At 38.6% G+C, this 19,293-nt stretch overlaps 1 protein-coding gene across 2 annotated transcripts in view; it reads right to left on the reverse strand.

Annotated features, from left to right (window-relative positions):
- LOC139115386 (uncharacterized) overlaps positions 1–19,293 on the reverse strand; it is a 45,506-nt gene that overhangs the window by 10,995 nt on the left and 15,218 nt on the right. Inside the window, exons 1-2 of one of the 2 annotated variants that reach the window (XM_070677463.1) lie at positions 7,026–7,182; positions 1,207–1,496 (exon numbers count right to left, since the gene is read on the reverse strand). In XM_070677463.1, the coding sequence (XP_070533564.1) occupies positions 1,207–1,496; positions 7,026–7,031 (296 nt within the window). In that variant the 5' untranslated portion in view covers positions 7,032–7,182. Of the gene's footprint in view, positions 1–1,206; positions 1,497–7,025; positions 7,183–19,293 lie in introns of those variants that run through there. The other variant, XM_070677462.1, reaches the window with a different exon arrangement.

Here is a 19,293-nt window from a genome sequence, read left to right on the forward strand (position 1 = left end):
GTGTTGTATCTTTGCTGTACTGAGCGAACAAGTTGAAAAAGCGTCGCCGGCTGGCAGAGATCAGCATTCGATGGCTTCCAGTTGTTTGCCAACAAGGTAAAATCACGCTGTTAGAAGAGGCACTGGGGAGATATGCAGTGGAATAGGGCAGAGGGCAGTTTTTTGTAATTGGTAAGGGACAGGGAGTGGTTTTCTGGAAGAGAGTAGGAAAAGGGAACAATGTAGCACGGCAACAATTCCAAATCTAAGCGGACTTGGAAGTTGTAAAATCATCGTCAAATCAGACTTTCACTTTGTTCAACATACATTTTAGGATAGTATACAAACATAAAAGCACGCCATGTTAAAAATTTCCGAAATCGTCTGGTCGGCGGCCCCAATAATTATGAAGGACTTTAAACTGAAGATGAGAGACAAGAGTTGTTGAGTGAGGAATGGATATGTAATGGTTCTAAATCACAGTAACCTCAAATGAACCGATGTTATGTATGCTATTTAGTGTCCTATAAACCGCACAGTGTTTATACGAGCCATGCCAATTTGGACACGAGATATTTCGTGGCTTGATTTGGCCGAATGCCCAATTTATCAGTTGTTAGAGTTTCCACATTTCATCGATTGCTCTGATGAAGTCCTGGTATAGGACAACTATATATGGCCTTTCGTTGCATAATGACCATGACACGTTAATAACGAAATTGGGACACGTTTTGCTGACGGGTCGTAAAAGGACAATATTTATGTTTACAGCTGACGAGAAGTGTGACGAAAAGATGAAGGACTTAACATCTGCCCGGTTAAGTGCAGGGCGTTGCCGGCACCACTTATCGCACTCTGAAAGATTGATGGACAGAAGGGTCAGGGGTCTTGATTGTTTGATAAATCCTCGTTCTCTGATTAGTGTTAAGGTCATCCCAAGTTCAGACCGGGATACTGTCCGTGTGACGTCACAGTGACTAACGTTAATGAACTCTAGCATACGCTAAGATGTGCTTGTAATTGACGTGCTGTTTGTTGGAGAGCTAAGTTGTGAATCGGACATAATTATTGAACCAGATCAGTCAAATGTGGGTGTAAAACTCAGATTGCGTCAACACAGCCCTTTTTTCCCACGATTATTTCTGTATCTCACTTCCTTGTCCTTTATCTGGGATATGTGTCAGCATCGTTAACTCTGCAAGCTGACGTAAGAGAGAACATACTTACACATCGTCCTTCTGAACGATAACCGGATTTAGCTGATATGTGAAATTGAGAGTGTCCGGTTCCCCTATCAGTCCACAGTTTTCCTCCGATAGACAGACGCCGAAGTTTCTGTACCCCCATCCAATGTGAATGACGCTCCTCGTTGTATTCCAACAGTGCATGTCGTCAGGGCACTCCTCAGGTGGACAAGATGGCAGCGATATCGTCTGACTCAAAATGGCGGGAACTTGTAGAGCTAAAAGTAACAGGTGGACGACTGAGCGTGCGCCGTTGCGTGTAGAGAACGGGGCCTGCAATTGATATAGAGAGAAAATAAACAGTCCGTGACTGATACAGTCCCATCGCCGATCCCGATGAACCTCACAGACCTTGGCGGATGTTTCTCCCGTCTGTCTTTTTCTTAGTTGGGAAAGTTTATTACCTCTACTTGATTTTTTGAACAATGCTAGAGAGAATAAAGCTTTTGCTTTTAAAAGCTTGAAGCGTCGTTTCACACTCATTTCATGATTATAGTACTGAAAAATAAAGGGAGGTCGTCTGCATCTTCTTGCTACCATACGTGTACAACAAAGTTATGCAGAAATTTGAGAGTCCGAACTATATTTAAAATTGCAATTCTAAACCATGGCCGCCAATGTTAGGGCTTGTGCATTTTGATCTTTAAGAAACTGTGACGACACAAAGGCATAGTAGATGTGGTTTTGGAGTTCCGGAAATGGCACTTCACAGTTGAATTTGTCGTATCTTCAAAACGCTGCTGGATCACTGTCGACTGACCAAATGCGTTCAATGCGAAAGCTGGTATAGCTTCAATTATAAAAGTCAAGTCACATGGCATCAAAATAAGGCGCTATAAATCTTTGAACAAAAATGCAAATAGACAGCACTTTTTAAAGGGAAACAGTCGTCAGAACTGCGCCTGTGCTAGTTTCTTGTTTACAAGCAATGTATTTCGTGCACGATATCTAGATGCACCTCATCATCATAGCTGTAACAATTGAATTATACTATGTAGATTATGAAAGACATGTTTTAACTTTCATCAATCACCACTGTACCTTGGATACAGTATTTATATTGGTCGTGAGCGCAGTTCCGACGACTGTATCCCTTTAAGCTTTGAAGGAGTCTAAAAAGCGTGCATTACATTTTCGCAAACTATAAGCTTAATATCTGGGTCTCAGTTTCTGTACACACCGAACTCTGCATGTCCAAAGAACATCTCATGTTATACATTTGGCAGTTTTGTTCTTAGGGCAGTCGACCGAAACAAACAACTTTCGTTCAAAATATCATGGGGGAAAACGTCGACATGCGATCGAGTGTCGAGGTTTTCGACCGCGTTATTCGATGAGATATCTGAAAATACTGTGTACCCCACTGCGTTCAAATAAATTGCATTTTTTTTCGAGCTATGCCAAATGTCCACGTATGAGACTTCCTTTTAATAAGTGAAAATAGAAGCATTATTAGTCTTTTTCTCGCCAGGTTTTCGATTTGGATATTATTGTAATGCGCCTCGGGGACAGATATTCGGACTCTCACATTCTTACAATTCTTTTCTGATCTACGGTGGCAGCTCATTTCAAAGATCCAAGCTGGAGTAAGAAAACTTTTCGCCTTCTTATTTTTTCGAAAATCGAAAATTTTCCTTCATAGAGTTAACACAGGGGATGGCGGCCATTTTGAATTTCGAATTCGGTAAATGTTGGGTACTTTGTTTCTCCAGTACCAAACATTTCATCGTGACTCCCGATTTGTGTTCTTGATTTGGTAAAAGAATGGTCGAAGGTTTCATTGAGGGAAGTTTGAGCAAAAGTTTGCGGGCGCATACTACCCTACACTTATCCCTGCTTACGATGCTGTGTGTTCCCTTCTTTATACGGCCTCCCAACACACCGTGGGAGGACGTATCACGTCGGGAACACACAGCATCGTACGCAGGACTCCCCTACGCGGTACTAAATGATAGAATACTAGATGAAAGGGAATTTTGACGCTGAAAGTCTCAGATAAAATTTCCACATAGAATACATATCAGTCTATCATGTATTAGTGAGAATGACCGAACGAATTGAGAAATACTTGTTTTTAAAGAATTTTATCAGATTCGGATTGTTTTAGGATGAGATCACGCGAACGTGATTCATGCTGTGAAGCTGGTTCTGTGGCCATACGTGTGTCTGTCTCATAAAAATCATCTCGGTTTTCCAAGTACGTCTTCAATTGCCCTGTATCTCAATTTCTTCCGCTTATTAAATTACAAAATAAGTTGATTAAAAGGACTGTTCCTGAGGGAAAGTTAGCTCAGGTCATACTCTGCGACACGTAATGTTTTACATCATAACTTGACACACTACATTTAAAAAAGATCTTCTGGACGTGATCCTATTTATTATAAAGAAGAAAGATCATTAAAAGTTGCTTTGTACGGAAAACGGATTACAGTGTGTATCAGAACCGAGCATCACCTATTCTGTAATATATAAAATTACTTCACGCAGAGTGACAGCAAATATTCGTATGATGTCGGTGCTTGTATACATCTGTTCGTGAATGTCAGGCAATCGGGAGAGTTGAATGCACTCTTGCATGATCAAATAATCCCCATTTGGAGTCCCTTGCACGCATTTTGTCTTAATGGGAGACGAAAGAGTAAATATAACATTCTTCCGTTTCGGAACTTTCGACGCTGCCTACAAACGACACGACTTTTCTTCGGAACCAGACCCAGATAGTGGCGTCGGCTGCTGTAATTATACAGCCGGTCCTCAGCCTTCTTGTGGACAGAGGAATCAGCCAAAACGTACATGCAAACTTTATATCCATACGTGCTCGAAGTCTATTCGACACAACCATATAGTCCAATGTCGTGCTTTAAATACTAAAAACACTTTATGTTTTTTTCTCAAAATATTAAATATTAAACGTTAAATTGAATCTATTAGAAATTACAAACTGCCCATATATGTAAAGTGTTACCAGGTGACCAGGTCATGTCGTCATTTACAAAATACCGTGTGAACTGAGCTGTAGCATTATGAGTGTAAGTACGTAGAGATTAATCTTAATCTTTGTATTTAAAGAGGATCAGATTGTCATACAGCGCTCGTTAATCTAATATGTTATATCCGCTCGTCTGCAATAGCCATATATATGAAGTGTCACTTTTCACTGTCAATCTCTCCCTCTCTCGCTCTGACGGTATTTCTCCATGGTGACGTTTATCGAGATGTCCATCTATCTTTATGTTCAATGAAAACGTTCAACTGTGTACTTAGCTAGTCACATTGGTTTCCCCCAACGTGCTTGCGTATGGGAGAGGACGGGGGAGCATGTGATGTCCTTGTTTATGTCAACAGTCACATGATCAAGACCTTACTTTGTTCTGATAAGATGCATATCTTTGATCAATAGTGGTAGTACATAGGTAATGTATTCACAACTTGATTCGACATCTATATAAAAAACTTACGAGTTAAAAATGTAGATCGCGAATCAATATAATTGAACTTTCAATAACTTTTTAATAGCTGAATAAGGTGAATCAAAGCCCCTTGTTTCCATTATATATATATATATATATATATATATATATATATATCTATCTATATATATCTATATATATCTATATATAATATTTGCGTCTAACCCTAGCATGACTCATTGACTCATTGACTCATTGGGTTTTCCAATCATTGCATCATTGCTAATACGGTTTTGTTTCATTTTCAGACTATGACGAATACAGAAGACATAGTAGCTCATCACACAGTTTATTGTTCATGCTATCATATAAAATGAGAGGGTCTCTGATGTCATGAAGTCAAAGGTCACTGACTAATATCACAAAAAATATAATCTGGTAATGACGGTAATATTTACGATTGTCTACAATAACGTTCATAAAATTGACAATTACGAGGGAACTGTGACGACAGCAGAACGATGGAACTCGTAACAAATATTAATCTTAATCTCTTTGGGGTATAGTGGTCATGACTGTAGTACAAGAATGTGCTTTCAGAAACTGCGAACAATTTGTTTGAACGAGTGAGATTCGAAGAAAAAATTATGGGAAAAATTTTTCTTTGGAAAGCGCATTTTCGGTTTTTGTTCAATAAATTCTGCTACCCACGCAAAAGTTTCGTTTAGGACAAAGAGTTAAAACATTTCTAGCGTTATAAGGTTATTAATCACGAGTGCCAAACGTAATGAATACGGCTCGTTTCTTAATGACAATCCTGCGGGTTAGTGATATTCAAAGAAATGGGAATAAAAATAAGTATAAAATTTGATACCGCGACGTTTCGTGTACTTAGCAGGCACAGGGCAGTCTATGAAGGCTGCAAAAATGTACTGGTGGTCAGGGGCGCTCACGTTCATATTTGTGTTATGTTTTGTACATGTCTTTAAAGAAAGAAAGAAAGAAAGAAAGAAAGGAAAGTTACCACCCAATGTTGACGCTATATACTGTAGACCTCCTTTTCTGGAACAATGGACGCATGTAAATACATGTCTTATGCAGTGGAAGTGTTGTATATTGAGCAAAGAAGGTCTGTGATATATCAGCATACAGGTTTATATTTAGCCAGCGTTAGATGTCGTAACCGACGCAAAATGTCTGTTTTAGTGCGCTACAAGTTATCCCCTGACGCTTTAAAAAATATACCTCGCATCTGTCAGAGACCGCAATAAATTAATGGCAATATTTTGACCACGATTGACAGACTAGCAAATGTCTCTTGTAATAGTCGAGAGGCGGAATCAATATGTCTACATGTATACCCGATCTGCCAAGGCCATAGTGCTTCATAGCCATGGATCAAGACGAGCCACCTGCCTTTGTGATATCAATAACATCCGAACGCCGAATGAAAAATCAAGATTATGCTCGTCTGTTCAAAGACAAAGCTATGAAAATCGTAGAAAACAGTGGCATGACTATGAACACTCTCCCACCGTTGTATAATGTGTACTCTGACGAAATGCCTTAAATGAGTTCAACAGAGCATGAACGCTGTGATATACGAACCGGCAGGTCAGAAAACGAGCAGACATACACGAGATAGTTCAACCAACGTCATGTGGGAAAAAACAACGATAATGGAAAGAGTTGGAACTGTTTCAACGATGGAATTACGCACAGTTTACGGTTTCGGTAACACGCAGAAGTTGTTTCACTTCAATTTACCATGGCGGGAGAGAAAAACAAGCTTGCTACATCACAGATGTTGGTAGTTCAGATATTTCTTTTATCTCCAGTTGTTAAGAGCTCACTGCGCTCGCCTTCCACCAAACGAGCAAGTCGAGGCAGGGTGTGGCAGACGAATTTTTCAGAACTCATTTAAAACTGTAGTTTAAATACACATTTGCTGCAGGATGATTTTTCGCGGGATGTGAAAAAAAAATTTAAATGATAAATATCTATCTTAAGCGTATTCTCAATTTCTGTCAGTGTGTTGATATTAATGAAGGCTTGTTTAGATATACGTGTCCATGAATTTATCAGCGTCACCATAGAAACACATCAACTATCTCGTCTGGTCTCCAAGCTGTGGATGAACTCCTTGAATCAAGTAGAATTCGAAGGCGCGCTGATGTTGTTGACCGCCGTTAAACCCCATGCATGAACACAGTACTGTCTTGCTCAAAGCAGTGGATTGCTGTGTATTTCCAAGCTTTGACGACAAAAGTCGTTATAGGGACCAGAGCGACGAGCCCGGCACGCATAAAGGTAAGAAAGTAATAGTAAATATATGTGTGTTAAATACTGAAAGGCAAACTTGAAGTTAGGTCAAACATAGAGTGTATCTTACCGCCATATTATCTGAAATCGTCTTCTTCCCAACGAAAGGTTCCAAACGACAAAACAACGCAGACACTACTCAATAAATACACCGCATCAGATATGCATAATCCGTATTCTTAGAATTGCAGAGACAGATGACTTACCGAATACTGGGACATATTTATGAGTTCAACATCGGGCCCGGATAATAATCATGCGTAGGTTGCTCTAAGGCAGCCAATCAGCGGCCCGGATCTTCCATTGTCTATTGATAGCGGGCTTATCGTCCGCCCTGCGACGCCCATAAACTTATATAGTACATACCAAAGTGCAGCGCTACAGTGTGACTCCCCATGCCGTCGGAAGGGTCAACTGAGGTCAGGCTGGGAAATATTTCTGGCACACTACTCATGCGTTTGTTTATTTGTATCAGAAGAATTGAGGCCCGAGCTGAAGAAAAGATCAGGATTGTTCAATTTACAAGCAGTCTAGCTGTCCTCTCTCCGCGTTTTAACATAGTCTTACTCTTAGGATGTAAAATAAAATACATGACATTGAAAAAAGTTAACGATTGTTAATCCACTTCTTCCTCTCCTTTCAAATATCCAAAATCATAGTTATTGGGGTTCTTTTGATTTATGCACTGAAGGCACCTTCTTTGCAAAACAGGAAATTGTATCTATGTTATTTTGACGAAATTACCACACAAGTGTGCTTGTCCATGTGCGGATTTTTACCACTTTAAGGTTACAATCCAAGAACCACATATATCATTAATTTCCACTGCGTCCGTGTACTTGTGCGTCATTTAACATCCTTTGCCTCGTCTTAACATGTGCCCCGTCCAAATATATAGCCTTCAGCAAACCAGTGTCGTACATCAACATTCCGCTAAACATAACTGCACATTTAAATCTCGTCGATTTATATAATCGAGTTTGCTTTACAGAACTACGAAGACTTTTCTATAGCACAATATACTACTCTCTGTAAAAGTGGAAGACCATGACGACCACATGCGTGTAAGAAATGTTACCCGTGTTTACCACATCATCAAACTTCAATCCGACGGGAAATTGTTAATAGTCAAACGAAGGTTAAACAAACGGGAGTGTTTCCTCCGTCATAGCGGGAGCCAATTTTTTCTTGAGACGCTTATTTGTATTCCTGGCCCTAGACACGTGTTTTGCAGTGGTTGAACATCTGTGATTAAGGACACCAGTGAACCAGGGAAGGCCGCTGTGGTCTTCAAGAAGTATGTGGTTCGAAGTTGTTTTCTTCGGAGGCGAAGAGTTAATTGATGGCATATGGACCCATGCATTGAGGGCATACAAATCAGACAACACTTTGACACAGATTTCTTCTCATTTTTTTGAACGGCCCCCTATATAATCTCAAAGTTTGTAGAAAATTATTCGGGATCATACACTTTCAGACGGACTATCTCATGAGAAATTCTCAACGCTATGGTTAAAAAGATTACTGCAAGTTAGTTGTTTTAGCTGTCGTCTACAAACATTATTGGTGATTTTTCTTTGGAAAGCTGTGCTGTAACTGCTGTTATCTTAGGCAGGAGTAGAGCCCCCTTGCTTGTGGCGTGATTAATTGGCCACGTTCAAGCTAACATGACACACACGATAAAAGTTAACAGCATTCAACAAATCAAGAAGAGGCTAAATATTTGTTCCTGGCAAACAAACGTTATCATCAAAGTCTGTATTTGATGCTCTAACTATCCCAAAACACCCAGTCTTTGTACGGAAATCTTTCACAAACATATTTTAAATTGTTCCATTTTTCTTGTTTACGCTTTAAAAAAGAAACTTTGCTTCGAAAACCACGACTTCCTCTACAGAGGTAGTAAAGATAAAATTACAATAACACAGTCGTGTCATATTGATATTGGAATGCAAAAACTTGATGACAAATCACCACAGTATGTAACAAAATATCATCGATTCATGCTTGAAATAATTGGAAAATATATGTCTGACATGAGCCTGGGAATTGTGTCTGATCATTCAATTATCGTTATGAAACCAAAACATTTCTTGGTTTACCATTGTTTCTTACGCCAGCGAATGTTGTTACCACATGGAAATGTGAAAAACCACCATGATATCAGAATCAAATGCATAACACAGCCTTTACTGACAACAATCAACATCATTGACTAAGTTAGTCAAGCCCCTTCTAACCTCAGTTACTCTTCAATCACATGGTTACCATATCTTAGTGGAGGTCATGGTTCCTCATAAAGTTTAAGGTGGAATTATTATGAGCCCTCTATACGAGGGTAGCGGCAAAGGGACAATTAGACGGCGTATTTTTGACCGAGACATTACTTTTTACGGCAAGACGATGAAAGTACTGGTATATTGTATTTTTACGTGTGTATGTATGTATGTATGTATGTATGTATGTATGTATGTATGTATGTATGTATGTATGTATGTATGAATGTATGTATGAATGTATGTATGTATGTATTGCAAACAAAGTCTTGAAACAAAATATTGATTAGACTGCATCGATGGATGATAGTTCATGGTAATTCTTAAGTGTAAAACAACTGATATCACAAGGATGTCTAGAACATAAGCATGCATCTGATGATGCTCACTGTACATCAGTTACGACATTGGAAGAGACTATTCACAGATGTGTGACTAGATCAGAGAATCTGTCAGAATTTTTCTTGCAAATCTTTAACACTGGCATTTAAATATCGCCGGGCGTTATCCATGTAAAGTGATACAGCAAGCTCTATAACTATGGTTAGATGTGCACCTGTTCTGCATATCCACATTTTGTCCCTAGCGCATAAGAACCTGAATATGACATATGTAATTGCTTCAATTTACTCGGGACCGATCGATATAACTTAGAGCGAACGATTCATGTGAAAATGTGTGATTCATGTGAAAATAAATAATCTGCCATTACAGTTGATGAGATTGAAATGACGTCAATAGTTGCAAAAATTTATTTTTCTTCTTGACGTAGTTAGCATTCTTCCTGTTTATAAATTTCTCATGACATCATTTTGAAGTCACGTAAACGACAGGCGCAGTCCGTTTTTCAAAGTTTATCAGAATGCTCCCGGATTTTACAGCCATTGTCCGGGTATGTGAGTGATACAGTGAGCGATTGAAGAGTTCCGGTATGACATCCGGCTGAAGAATGTGGGAAACCAAAAGAGCTATGCAATTTTTACACAAGTACTTGTACACAGTTAATTTATCGGGACTTTTTGCTGACAGAATTAGGACACAAGCGAAGGCACAAAACACGATAATGGGCACCAAAAATCCCAGTTTCGCCATATTGGTCGATTCCTTTGAGGCAGAATGAGCCACGGGGACAGATATTTATTAGATTCTCAAATATTCTCAAACTCTTTCAATTCGTTCGTGATGTACAGCTTTAGGGGTTCATTTTGAAGCCCTTGGAGTAAGAAAAACTTTCAACGTTTTAGTTTTTTGAAAAATCTAAAATTTTATTTTTCTCCTTTGAGTTAACACCTTATGGCGGCCACTTTGAAATTCAAGAAAAACTTGGGTAGTTCGTTTCTCTCTACCAAAATTTGCATGGTGACCCCCGATTTTTATTCTTGTGTTTCGAAAGAGAATGGTTGAATATTCCTTGAGGAAAGTTTGAGAAAAGTTTAAGTCTTTCACTTTCGAAGCTGCATACTACCTGAAAATCGATTTTTTTTCAATCCTTTCACTACAGTGGTTTCTTTGGCAAAGATGAACCTCTTTGAATCGAAATGGTGTGACAGGAATAATTGTCCATAAGGTGTGACTTTTGAAACATTTGCCTCATTGTTACTCCGTTTGCATATTACAGTTTCTTGATCTCCTCCTAAAACCATGCCGAAATGCCGAGTGTTCAGCTTGTCGATACAGCCTGTGTGCAGTGTCCAACAGTATTGTACATTCACAATCGAATGCCAACAATGAAGACGTACACTGTAAACACAATGCGTTGTCAATACTTCGTAATTAACCCTTTGAGCGCCAAAGTCAATTTTTGTCACCTTCACAAAATTTAACCCAGTCAATTTTTATTCAACAGATTTGCTAAAACCCTGTAGCCAATGAAATATAGTGTCCATTTGGTCCAAAATTACCAAATAAATTACAGAAAAATTTATAAAAATTTGAAAATGTTGCACTATAATTTTGGTGGGAAAAATTACAGCACTCAAAAGGTTAAACATACTCCAGGGAGGGGAATAAAATAAACTTGTACTCAAGATCAAAATTTATGAAAATACCACCAGAAGCTTCAGTACTGTCTCCTTAAGCCAAAGTCAATTTTGTCGTCTTTATAAAATATACCCTGCAAGTGGTCATTTTTTTCAGAGTTTTGCCCAAATTTTGATAACAAACTGTAACCAATGAAATGTGATGACCATTTGGTTCAAAATTATTCCAACATTACAGAAAAATTCATAAAATTTGGTAAAATGTTGCACTATTATTTTTATGGGAAAAATTGTAGCACTCAAAGGGTTATTTCTCTTACCAAGTCCAAAAGAATTTGTCCGTCTTAATTTCACAGAGCAAGTGTTGAAAGTCGGAAACAGCATTTCTCGATCAATCGCAGGGATTTTCCTTACTGTCTTCCTCTCTTTGTCATGATCGGGTTCCCGAACTTCAACAAGTGTCACTAAGCGTGAGTGGCGGGATATATCACGTCCAGAGTCATCGGCAATGGTAACGTAAAACAAACAAGAGGTCAAAGGGGTCAATATCTGTCATCGCTTGGCACACACCCTGACTCTGTTCAACTTCAAGTTAAGATTGGCCATGTGTTTTACTCGTCAGCGGTCTACTTTGAAAAGCGGAAACTGCGATAATTAAAAAGTCATGAGTAAGTTGAAGTTACAAGCTATGCCTAACTCGTCGTAAGGACGTTTTGGCCATTAAAGTGTCCTTTCATCGAAATAGCAGGACTGCAGAATACTGGGTCCACTCAGAATTGTAAGACAATTAGGCATTATCTTAGAGGGTATGTTACTATTTATTCACCACTGAAAACTAAGATAGGCACTTAGCCAAGTGTTGCTCAGGTGTGTTTTAAAAATCATAAACTTGCCCCAATTGAATCAAACATCATTAGTCACGCGAAGCAGATAATGCCACACACGGACATACAAAGTAAGTTTCATGTACTCTATGTTGTAATCCTGTACACACATAGTCAAATGTACTACGAATATGTTCTGAAATGTGGCGTGGAATTAAAAGATTAACTTTTTATAAGGTCATATTTATTGTTGACATTATTTTCAAATGTTCTAGAAAGGAAATTGTGCGTAAGATTGTGCATGTTCAAATGATTGGATGGCAATATTTGCAATAACTGACAGTTGCATTTGGCATCAGTAACCATCAAACGTGCATTTATTGCGTATTGCGATTCTGAGGGAAGAGATATTCCTTTTATAACGCCTCCAGTCTTAATGGGTCTCCTTTCCATTATATGAAATATTTTCATAGTTTTACAGACGCCTACACCAGTACATGGTCCAGGCAAACCCAGTCCCAAGAGCATAGTCGAGTCAACTCGATTCAGTCCTATCCTGAAATCACTTTCCCGATTCACGTGATCTGTTTAGTGTCATGGGCTTTGTGACTCGTTAAGCCAAGCAAATGTGACAGATTCCACTGTTCTGTAGGCAAGGCCGTGAAACCCTATCTGATCGTAATTGGTGTGCCCAGCAAGCCTATCTGGTGACTCAGCTGTCTCCGTGAAGATTTGATTGCAACAAGGGAACAGAGCTTCGGTGGGTATGATTTATATGTCTGGCATCTCTCAGAGACTACATTGATCAAGGATTGAAGTGCTCTCAACGGCAGGCCTGTCTCAACGGTATGGCCCAGCTAGTCCGCGGACCAAAAGGAGGCGAAACCAGGCTAAGCCAGCTCACTGAACCGCAACAACATCATTAAGTAGAAAATCAGGATGGGAGATGGTCGCGATCCATTGCAAACGAGGGGGCTGCAAGAGGGTAAAGGTCATGTCTGGCGATGATTCAAAATATGCAGCCAATGCTAAGAGTTGTGAGTGCTTTCTATTTGCGTTGTGGGTAACCTACATGCAATGATCCCCTCAGTCGAAGCTTTGTTGCAAAACTGCACGAACGCGTCCCGAGGACGTCGTCGAATGGTACAAGAGCAAACCACAAAATTGAGAAAAATGCAATAGAGGAAGCAGTAATACTATTACTGTCGTCTGGTCTCTTAAAAGAGTAAACACTTTTCAACCACAGCAAGTCAACTCAAATTACTCAAAGAGAACATTGTCATGCTTTGTTTACACGGCGTCATGATGTAGTTAATTTGCTAAAGGCGGAGTACTATGAAAAACGGTCGTCTCCCTTGTAGGCTTTATCGAGGTATAGTGATAAATTATGACAAATCTAAATTTCACATATCACTCTCTATTCTAATGACGTTAACAGTTATTTGTGTCCTGGAACACTCAATCTTGTCACGGTATAATGAATTTCAGAACTCTGAAACGGAAACTAAAAATGCTTGAAATGACATTTGCTCGACTTCATTACGATGGATTGACGCTGACAAAAAACTCACACAAACACATGCCTATTCATGAGCTACGTTTTCATGAAACCAGTGAGTTCCTAAAATCACATTTCTCATTCAATGTCTCTTGCGTTTTTTTTTCTGTGTCATCATTTTGTAAAGCGCTTTAATCAGCCAAATAAATAAAATGTGCATGTATCGGTATGTGATCTTTTTAGTAGATGGCATACGTCTTTTTTAGGTAGACCGTACCTTGGGGACAGCGAGTCGGACTCTCAAATTTCTACATTCTTTTCTGATCAACCACTTGTGGGATCTCATTTTAAAGCTCTTGGAGAATAAACCTTTCACCCTCTTAGTTTTTCGAAAATCCAAAATTCATCTTTAGTCCCTGGGTCACTTGTCATGATTTTGGCTTCCGTGTGCATTTCGTGAAGACTCTTGTCAACAATATCATTTTGTTCCTTAATATCTGGAGAGTCCAAAAAACATTGTTGGCATTTTTTCTTTCCACTTTGTCAAGGTCAAATTCAAGGTCATTCGTTACTCCACAAATTCCATTGATTAAGCATTGTAGTGCATACAAATTGGCTATAATCATTGACCAAATTACTTTATAATACCTTCAGTGGTGGAAGGGAACTTCACAGCTCATTTTAAAAACCTTATTGTTTTAGTTTTTTACCATTTTATATGAATTTATATGCAATTACAAGGATTTGCTTGTATTGCAGTTGTACATCTTTTTCCATGCACTGTGTTAAATAATGACACAGATCGGTTTTTGACATGCACTGTGCTTGACAACTACATCATAAATTTCCCTGCATCTCGGCGTAAGCCATCCGCAGTATTACCAACTCTGGTAGGTTGTAAATTCCAGACCTCTGTGCAAAATTTCACTAGTGTAGACAGGATTGCTGTGCAGCTAGCAGTGTGTACTTTCTGCTTGTAGTGACAGTAAGTCATCCCTTTTCCTCGCATTTCTCTCCAAGTCATGTAAAACGATTTGAATTTTTTCCTAACAATAGCAGAGATTAGAGACTTGTTGCTAATCATAGGCTACATGCAGAAGCCATTTATCAAACTAAGCCTCTGCGCTGAGAAATATTGGCTACTACCTGTGGCTTTTGAAAATCAACTCCAGTACGCACAATGTTGTACTAACCAAGACACCCATTGTTAAGATATTGATACTGAGTACAAAAAATGATTCATTAACGATGGGTTGAACCTTTATTGTGAGACACTGGAAGTCCGTAGATTATTTAGGGTTAAAAACGACGAGATTAGCCATGTACGGTGTTAGTAGTTTCTCAGAAACCGTTATCCAAAGGCTATTTACTCGATATTTTATTGTCACCGAATCTTGTTATTTAGTGGTTGCATTTCACATATACATATTTCACATAACTGACATTGCATGCAAATAACTTCGTCAAAACTTTCAGTAAAAAGCATTTCATTCCTCCGAAAAGAGGACGTTATGCCTGATATGTCAGGAAGCAAGTAGTGAGCTTGTGTCACTATCCCACTGAATATGACACAGTGCTGGAGTTTGCTCACCAGAGAGGTGAAGTTTGTGGTGATGTCTTTCCAAGAATATGTTCAAGACTCAAGGATGATGATTCCTCTTCCCTTCGAGATTGTGGAGCTTGCTGGCATAGGAGATGCTATGCAAATACTTGCCACAAAGGTCTACTGCAGTGAACAAAATTGCGCTATGAAAAAGCGTTAGAGCAATGTGATAGCTCTGTATTAATAGGTTTAGCTCGTGGACGACCCTGTACACCAACTTTACCCTCATCTACCATGTAAAGTGCTGGTTCATCTGAACCTTAAGTTGCTTTCACTAGATCATCAGCTAGTACATACGACAAAAGCATGTGTTTTGTCTGTCAACATTATATATTTCCTTTGGGTCCTCTCCATGAGGTTTCTTCATTCAATGCCTGGGAAAAACCACAAAAGCAGTAAACCAAACAAAATCAGACTTGTTAAAAGTCAGACTCAGTGGTGCAAAAGATCCAAAGGATGCTAGAGCCATGACATTAAATATCAATCACAAAAGATGTTGGACCAAAAACATTGAAAATGTATTGCGAAATTTAAACACAAATGCAGACTCATTGTGTGAGACTGGATCTGCAAATGTCAGTAATGATAAATACCACCATGCTTGCTGCAGATATCAATTGTTTCCTTGTTGGAAAATTCTTTAGCTGAAGGTTCAGTTTTAAACCTGGGTGAAGTACATGACTCATATTTGGCAATACGTAAGGAACATGGAATTGTGAACCCATCAATTGGAAATAGGAAATTAAAGAAAATTATAACTGATCACATAAAAGTGTGGAATTTGGAAAATCTGCACGACACAGTGAACCAGAATTGGTTTTGCTAAATGCTACTAAAGATGCAGCAATACAGGGAGTTGCTGAGGAAAGTACAGAGGAAAATGTAAGAGTACTGTTCAAAGCTGCCAAAATTTTGAGAAAAGCAATATCATTTTCAAGAAGTACACCAACCAAAGGCAGTCTTATCCAAGCAATTCTCAGAGTCCATTATCAAACAATGATATGGAAAATGATATCATTGCCTAACCTGACTTGCCACCTCCAGCAAACTAACAATGGAAGCTGGAGGAAAACACATTCATACCCATAGTAAGCATGCTTCCTCCTTTCCCTGAAGCTGTTGTGCATTTGATCAGATATTCTTGTAAACAAAATATATACAAAACAAATATCTGCTCTTGCAAGACGAATGCAATGACATCACATGTACGGAAAGTATGTTCACTGTGAGGCTGATGAAAATTATTGTCCGAACTGTTCACCTCCTATAAGTGACACTTTTGTTGATGATTTTGATAATGATTAACAACTTAAGCATGAAAATCTTCTGTTTTTTTGGAAGTCACTCATGCACAGTTATCAAAGTTTTGATGTTGCTGTGTGATCGTATTACTTTTATAACAAAACTTTCTTCATATTAGAGATTATGGCATTAAAAGTCATTGACCTTTGACAGGAAATGTTAGACATCTGACTTCCTGAGAATGTTGTATAAGTTTTATGAATCTGAAATTGTATACAAGATAATCATTGTGATGTTTTAAGATATGGAAGGCATTTCTACGAAAATTAGAAAGAAATTTCATACTGACCTTCAATTGACCTTTGGTAAAGTAGTTCTATATATTTTTAATACAATAACCGGTTTTTTTTCGAAAAACTGCGATGTTAATGATTGTAAGGAATAATTCACATCAAAATGCATGTTTCCAAAGGTAATATGGTTGCAAATTGGCCATAAAGTCTGTTCATGTCTAAGAAAAAACGATTTTTGTCGATTTTAAGGAAATGACCTTGAAATGACCTTCAGAGTTGTCAGAAAAAATGCCAACAATTTTTTTTGAAAAACTTGACCATTAAGTAAATCGATGAGCTAGGTTGGCAAAAATCTTCACTAAAAACACACGGACTGACAATTGACCCCGGACTACTTCCCTCATAGAGTTAATACAGGCCTAGGAGTGGCGGCCATTTTGAATTTCAAATACATGTAGCAAAATAATAGGTAATTTGTTTCTCTGGTTTCGAAGTTTGCATGGTGACCCCCGATTTTTATTGTTGATTTAGTAAGAGAATGGTTGAAAAGTTTCATTCAGTAAAGTTTGAGCAAAAGTGTAAGTTTTCACTTTCGAGGCGCATACTACCTCAAGCGTAAACATCATTTCAATTCATTTGGCAGTGTTCCTTCTTTCTATACGGCGTCGCACAATCAATAAAGGGCGTGCAAAAATTTATACGGCTTGCAGTCGACTATATTATCTTTACAAGAATGTAATTATTTAGGCCATTTTTCCTGGACAATGAAAACCAAAATACCATTAAAGTTAAGTAAATGTCATTTTATGAAATATGAAATGTCTCATATGGCAACTGTATTCTTTACGAAGCATCTACTTTTGAGATTAGTCGTGAAGAGATACCATTGGTGCTTTTGTAAATAACAGGAAATCAATTTGATCGTTTTCTTCATCGCTTCAATCTCTAGCAGGATGAATGGTTTATATGTCGACCGTCCTTTCAATGTTTATTGTGGATCCGAAAAATGTAGTTGGTATAATGTTTAATTTGAAAGGATCTTCTAGAGTGAAGACAAAACGATGATTTTGGTCTGTTTCAAGTTCTTTCTCCCTGCAACCTTTCAATAACGTGCACATTTTCCTCTAATCCTTTCATCGTGATAAATATGACATGTCAAGTATTGCCAGAAACGCTTAAACGTAACAGTTACAAGTCAGCTTCCTCTGTACTCTGAGTGGTTTTCGTGTTTATTTGCTCAAACATCACAACGAGCCGAGTGTAGGCTGTTTTACTGAAATTAGAAAGCAAATTGAAAAATAATTACTATGTTTTCGGATGTTGCTAGCACGCTTGAAAAATAAACACTTGTGTAAATGTAATGACTAGGTGTCGTTCCAACACGTTCTGTAATCAAAACAATTTATGTCCGCGCCTTTGACAAAGATCAATATTTGTAATTTTTTGCCATCTTTTGTGATATTTTTGCCCCTTTTACATCGGCCTTGACAAGTTACGACTAAAGTGAATCACATATTTTCACAATCCCCTCCTACATATCAACCGTGGATAGTTACGCGCATTCCCGCGATATCCGAGCCTTTGCCTCCATCACCTAATATGCCACCCTACGAAGACTCATTTGCCAAGGACGTACGCCCACAGTCGATTGTTCACAGATGAGAAGTAGAAACCAACTGCAAACTTTCGACAACACTTTCAATTTGGCCCGATGAATGAAACGAACAGACTGTACGTATATTCGATCAGATTCGAACTCGATGCTGAACCAATCTGATTAAAATCAGATGTAGCGATGTACACTTTTCCACCTTTTGCTTTTGTGCTGGTAATATATACAATCAATCAATTATTCCACACGATTGAGGCTAAAGATGAATTTTAGGGGACTGATGACGGAACTCTGGTAAAAGTTTTGAAACTGGTGATAGCATCAAAGGACCGTAGTTGTATACAGTTCCTGCAATTTGACACTCAGATGCCAATTTTAATGTGATTCTCAATCCTTGATTCTTTGATTCGTGATTCTCAAAATAGGTCTACCCTCGAAATTTTCAAGAAACATGATAGGTTACGATACGGTAAGTTTTGATCATACCACATGCGGACATACGTTTCTCGGTTGTCATCGTCTGTCCAACATTGGCAGAGAATCAAGGAAAGTCATTGCATTATTGCATAATTCTTGCATGTGGATAAATCAAGACTGGTGCTGCGCGTGCCTAAGAGTGTGGCCGTTGTCATTCGTCATGGCAGTGTGGGAATAACTCAACGTCACTGCAGAACAGAGGAGGTTAGCCAGAACTCCCACAGAGAATGTCTGAATTTGATACCGTATTACACATGTCTGGGTCATCCTTAAGAACTGGTTGAAGTAGGAAAGAACTAAACATATGTGCAATTGGATAGTCAGTTTGTAAATGTAGGGAGAATATTTGACTGTAGCAGGTTTAGGGCGTTTATATATGACCTCCGAGCGCGCTTTTGATTTACAAGTTTCGGACGACACTTCGGAGAATCACCAAAATAGCCTATTTATGACGTCAAATCGATCTCTTGGCAGTAATCAGCATAGTGTGCGAGTAATATTTGAATAATATTTATTTCTTAAAAAAACCAAAAC

Source organism: Ptychodera flava, chromosome 17 (assembly GCF_041260155.1).
Source record: "Ptychodera flava strain L36383 chromosome 17, AS_Pfla_20210202, whole genome shotgun sequence".
Taxonomy (NCBI): domain Eukaryota; kingdom Metazoa; phylum Hemichordata; class Enteropneusta; family Ptychoderidae; genus Ptychodera; species Ptychodera flava.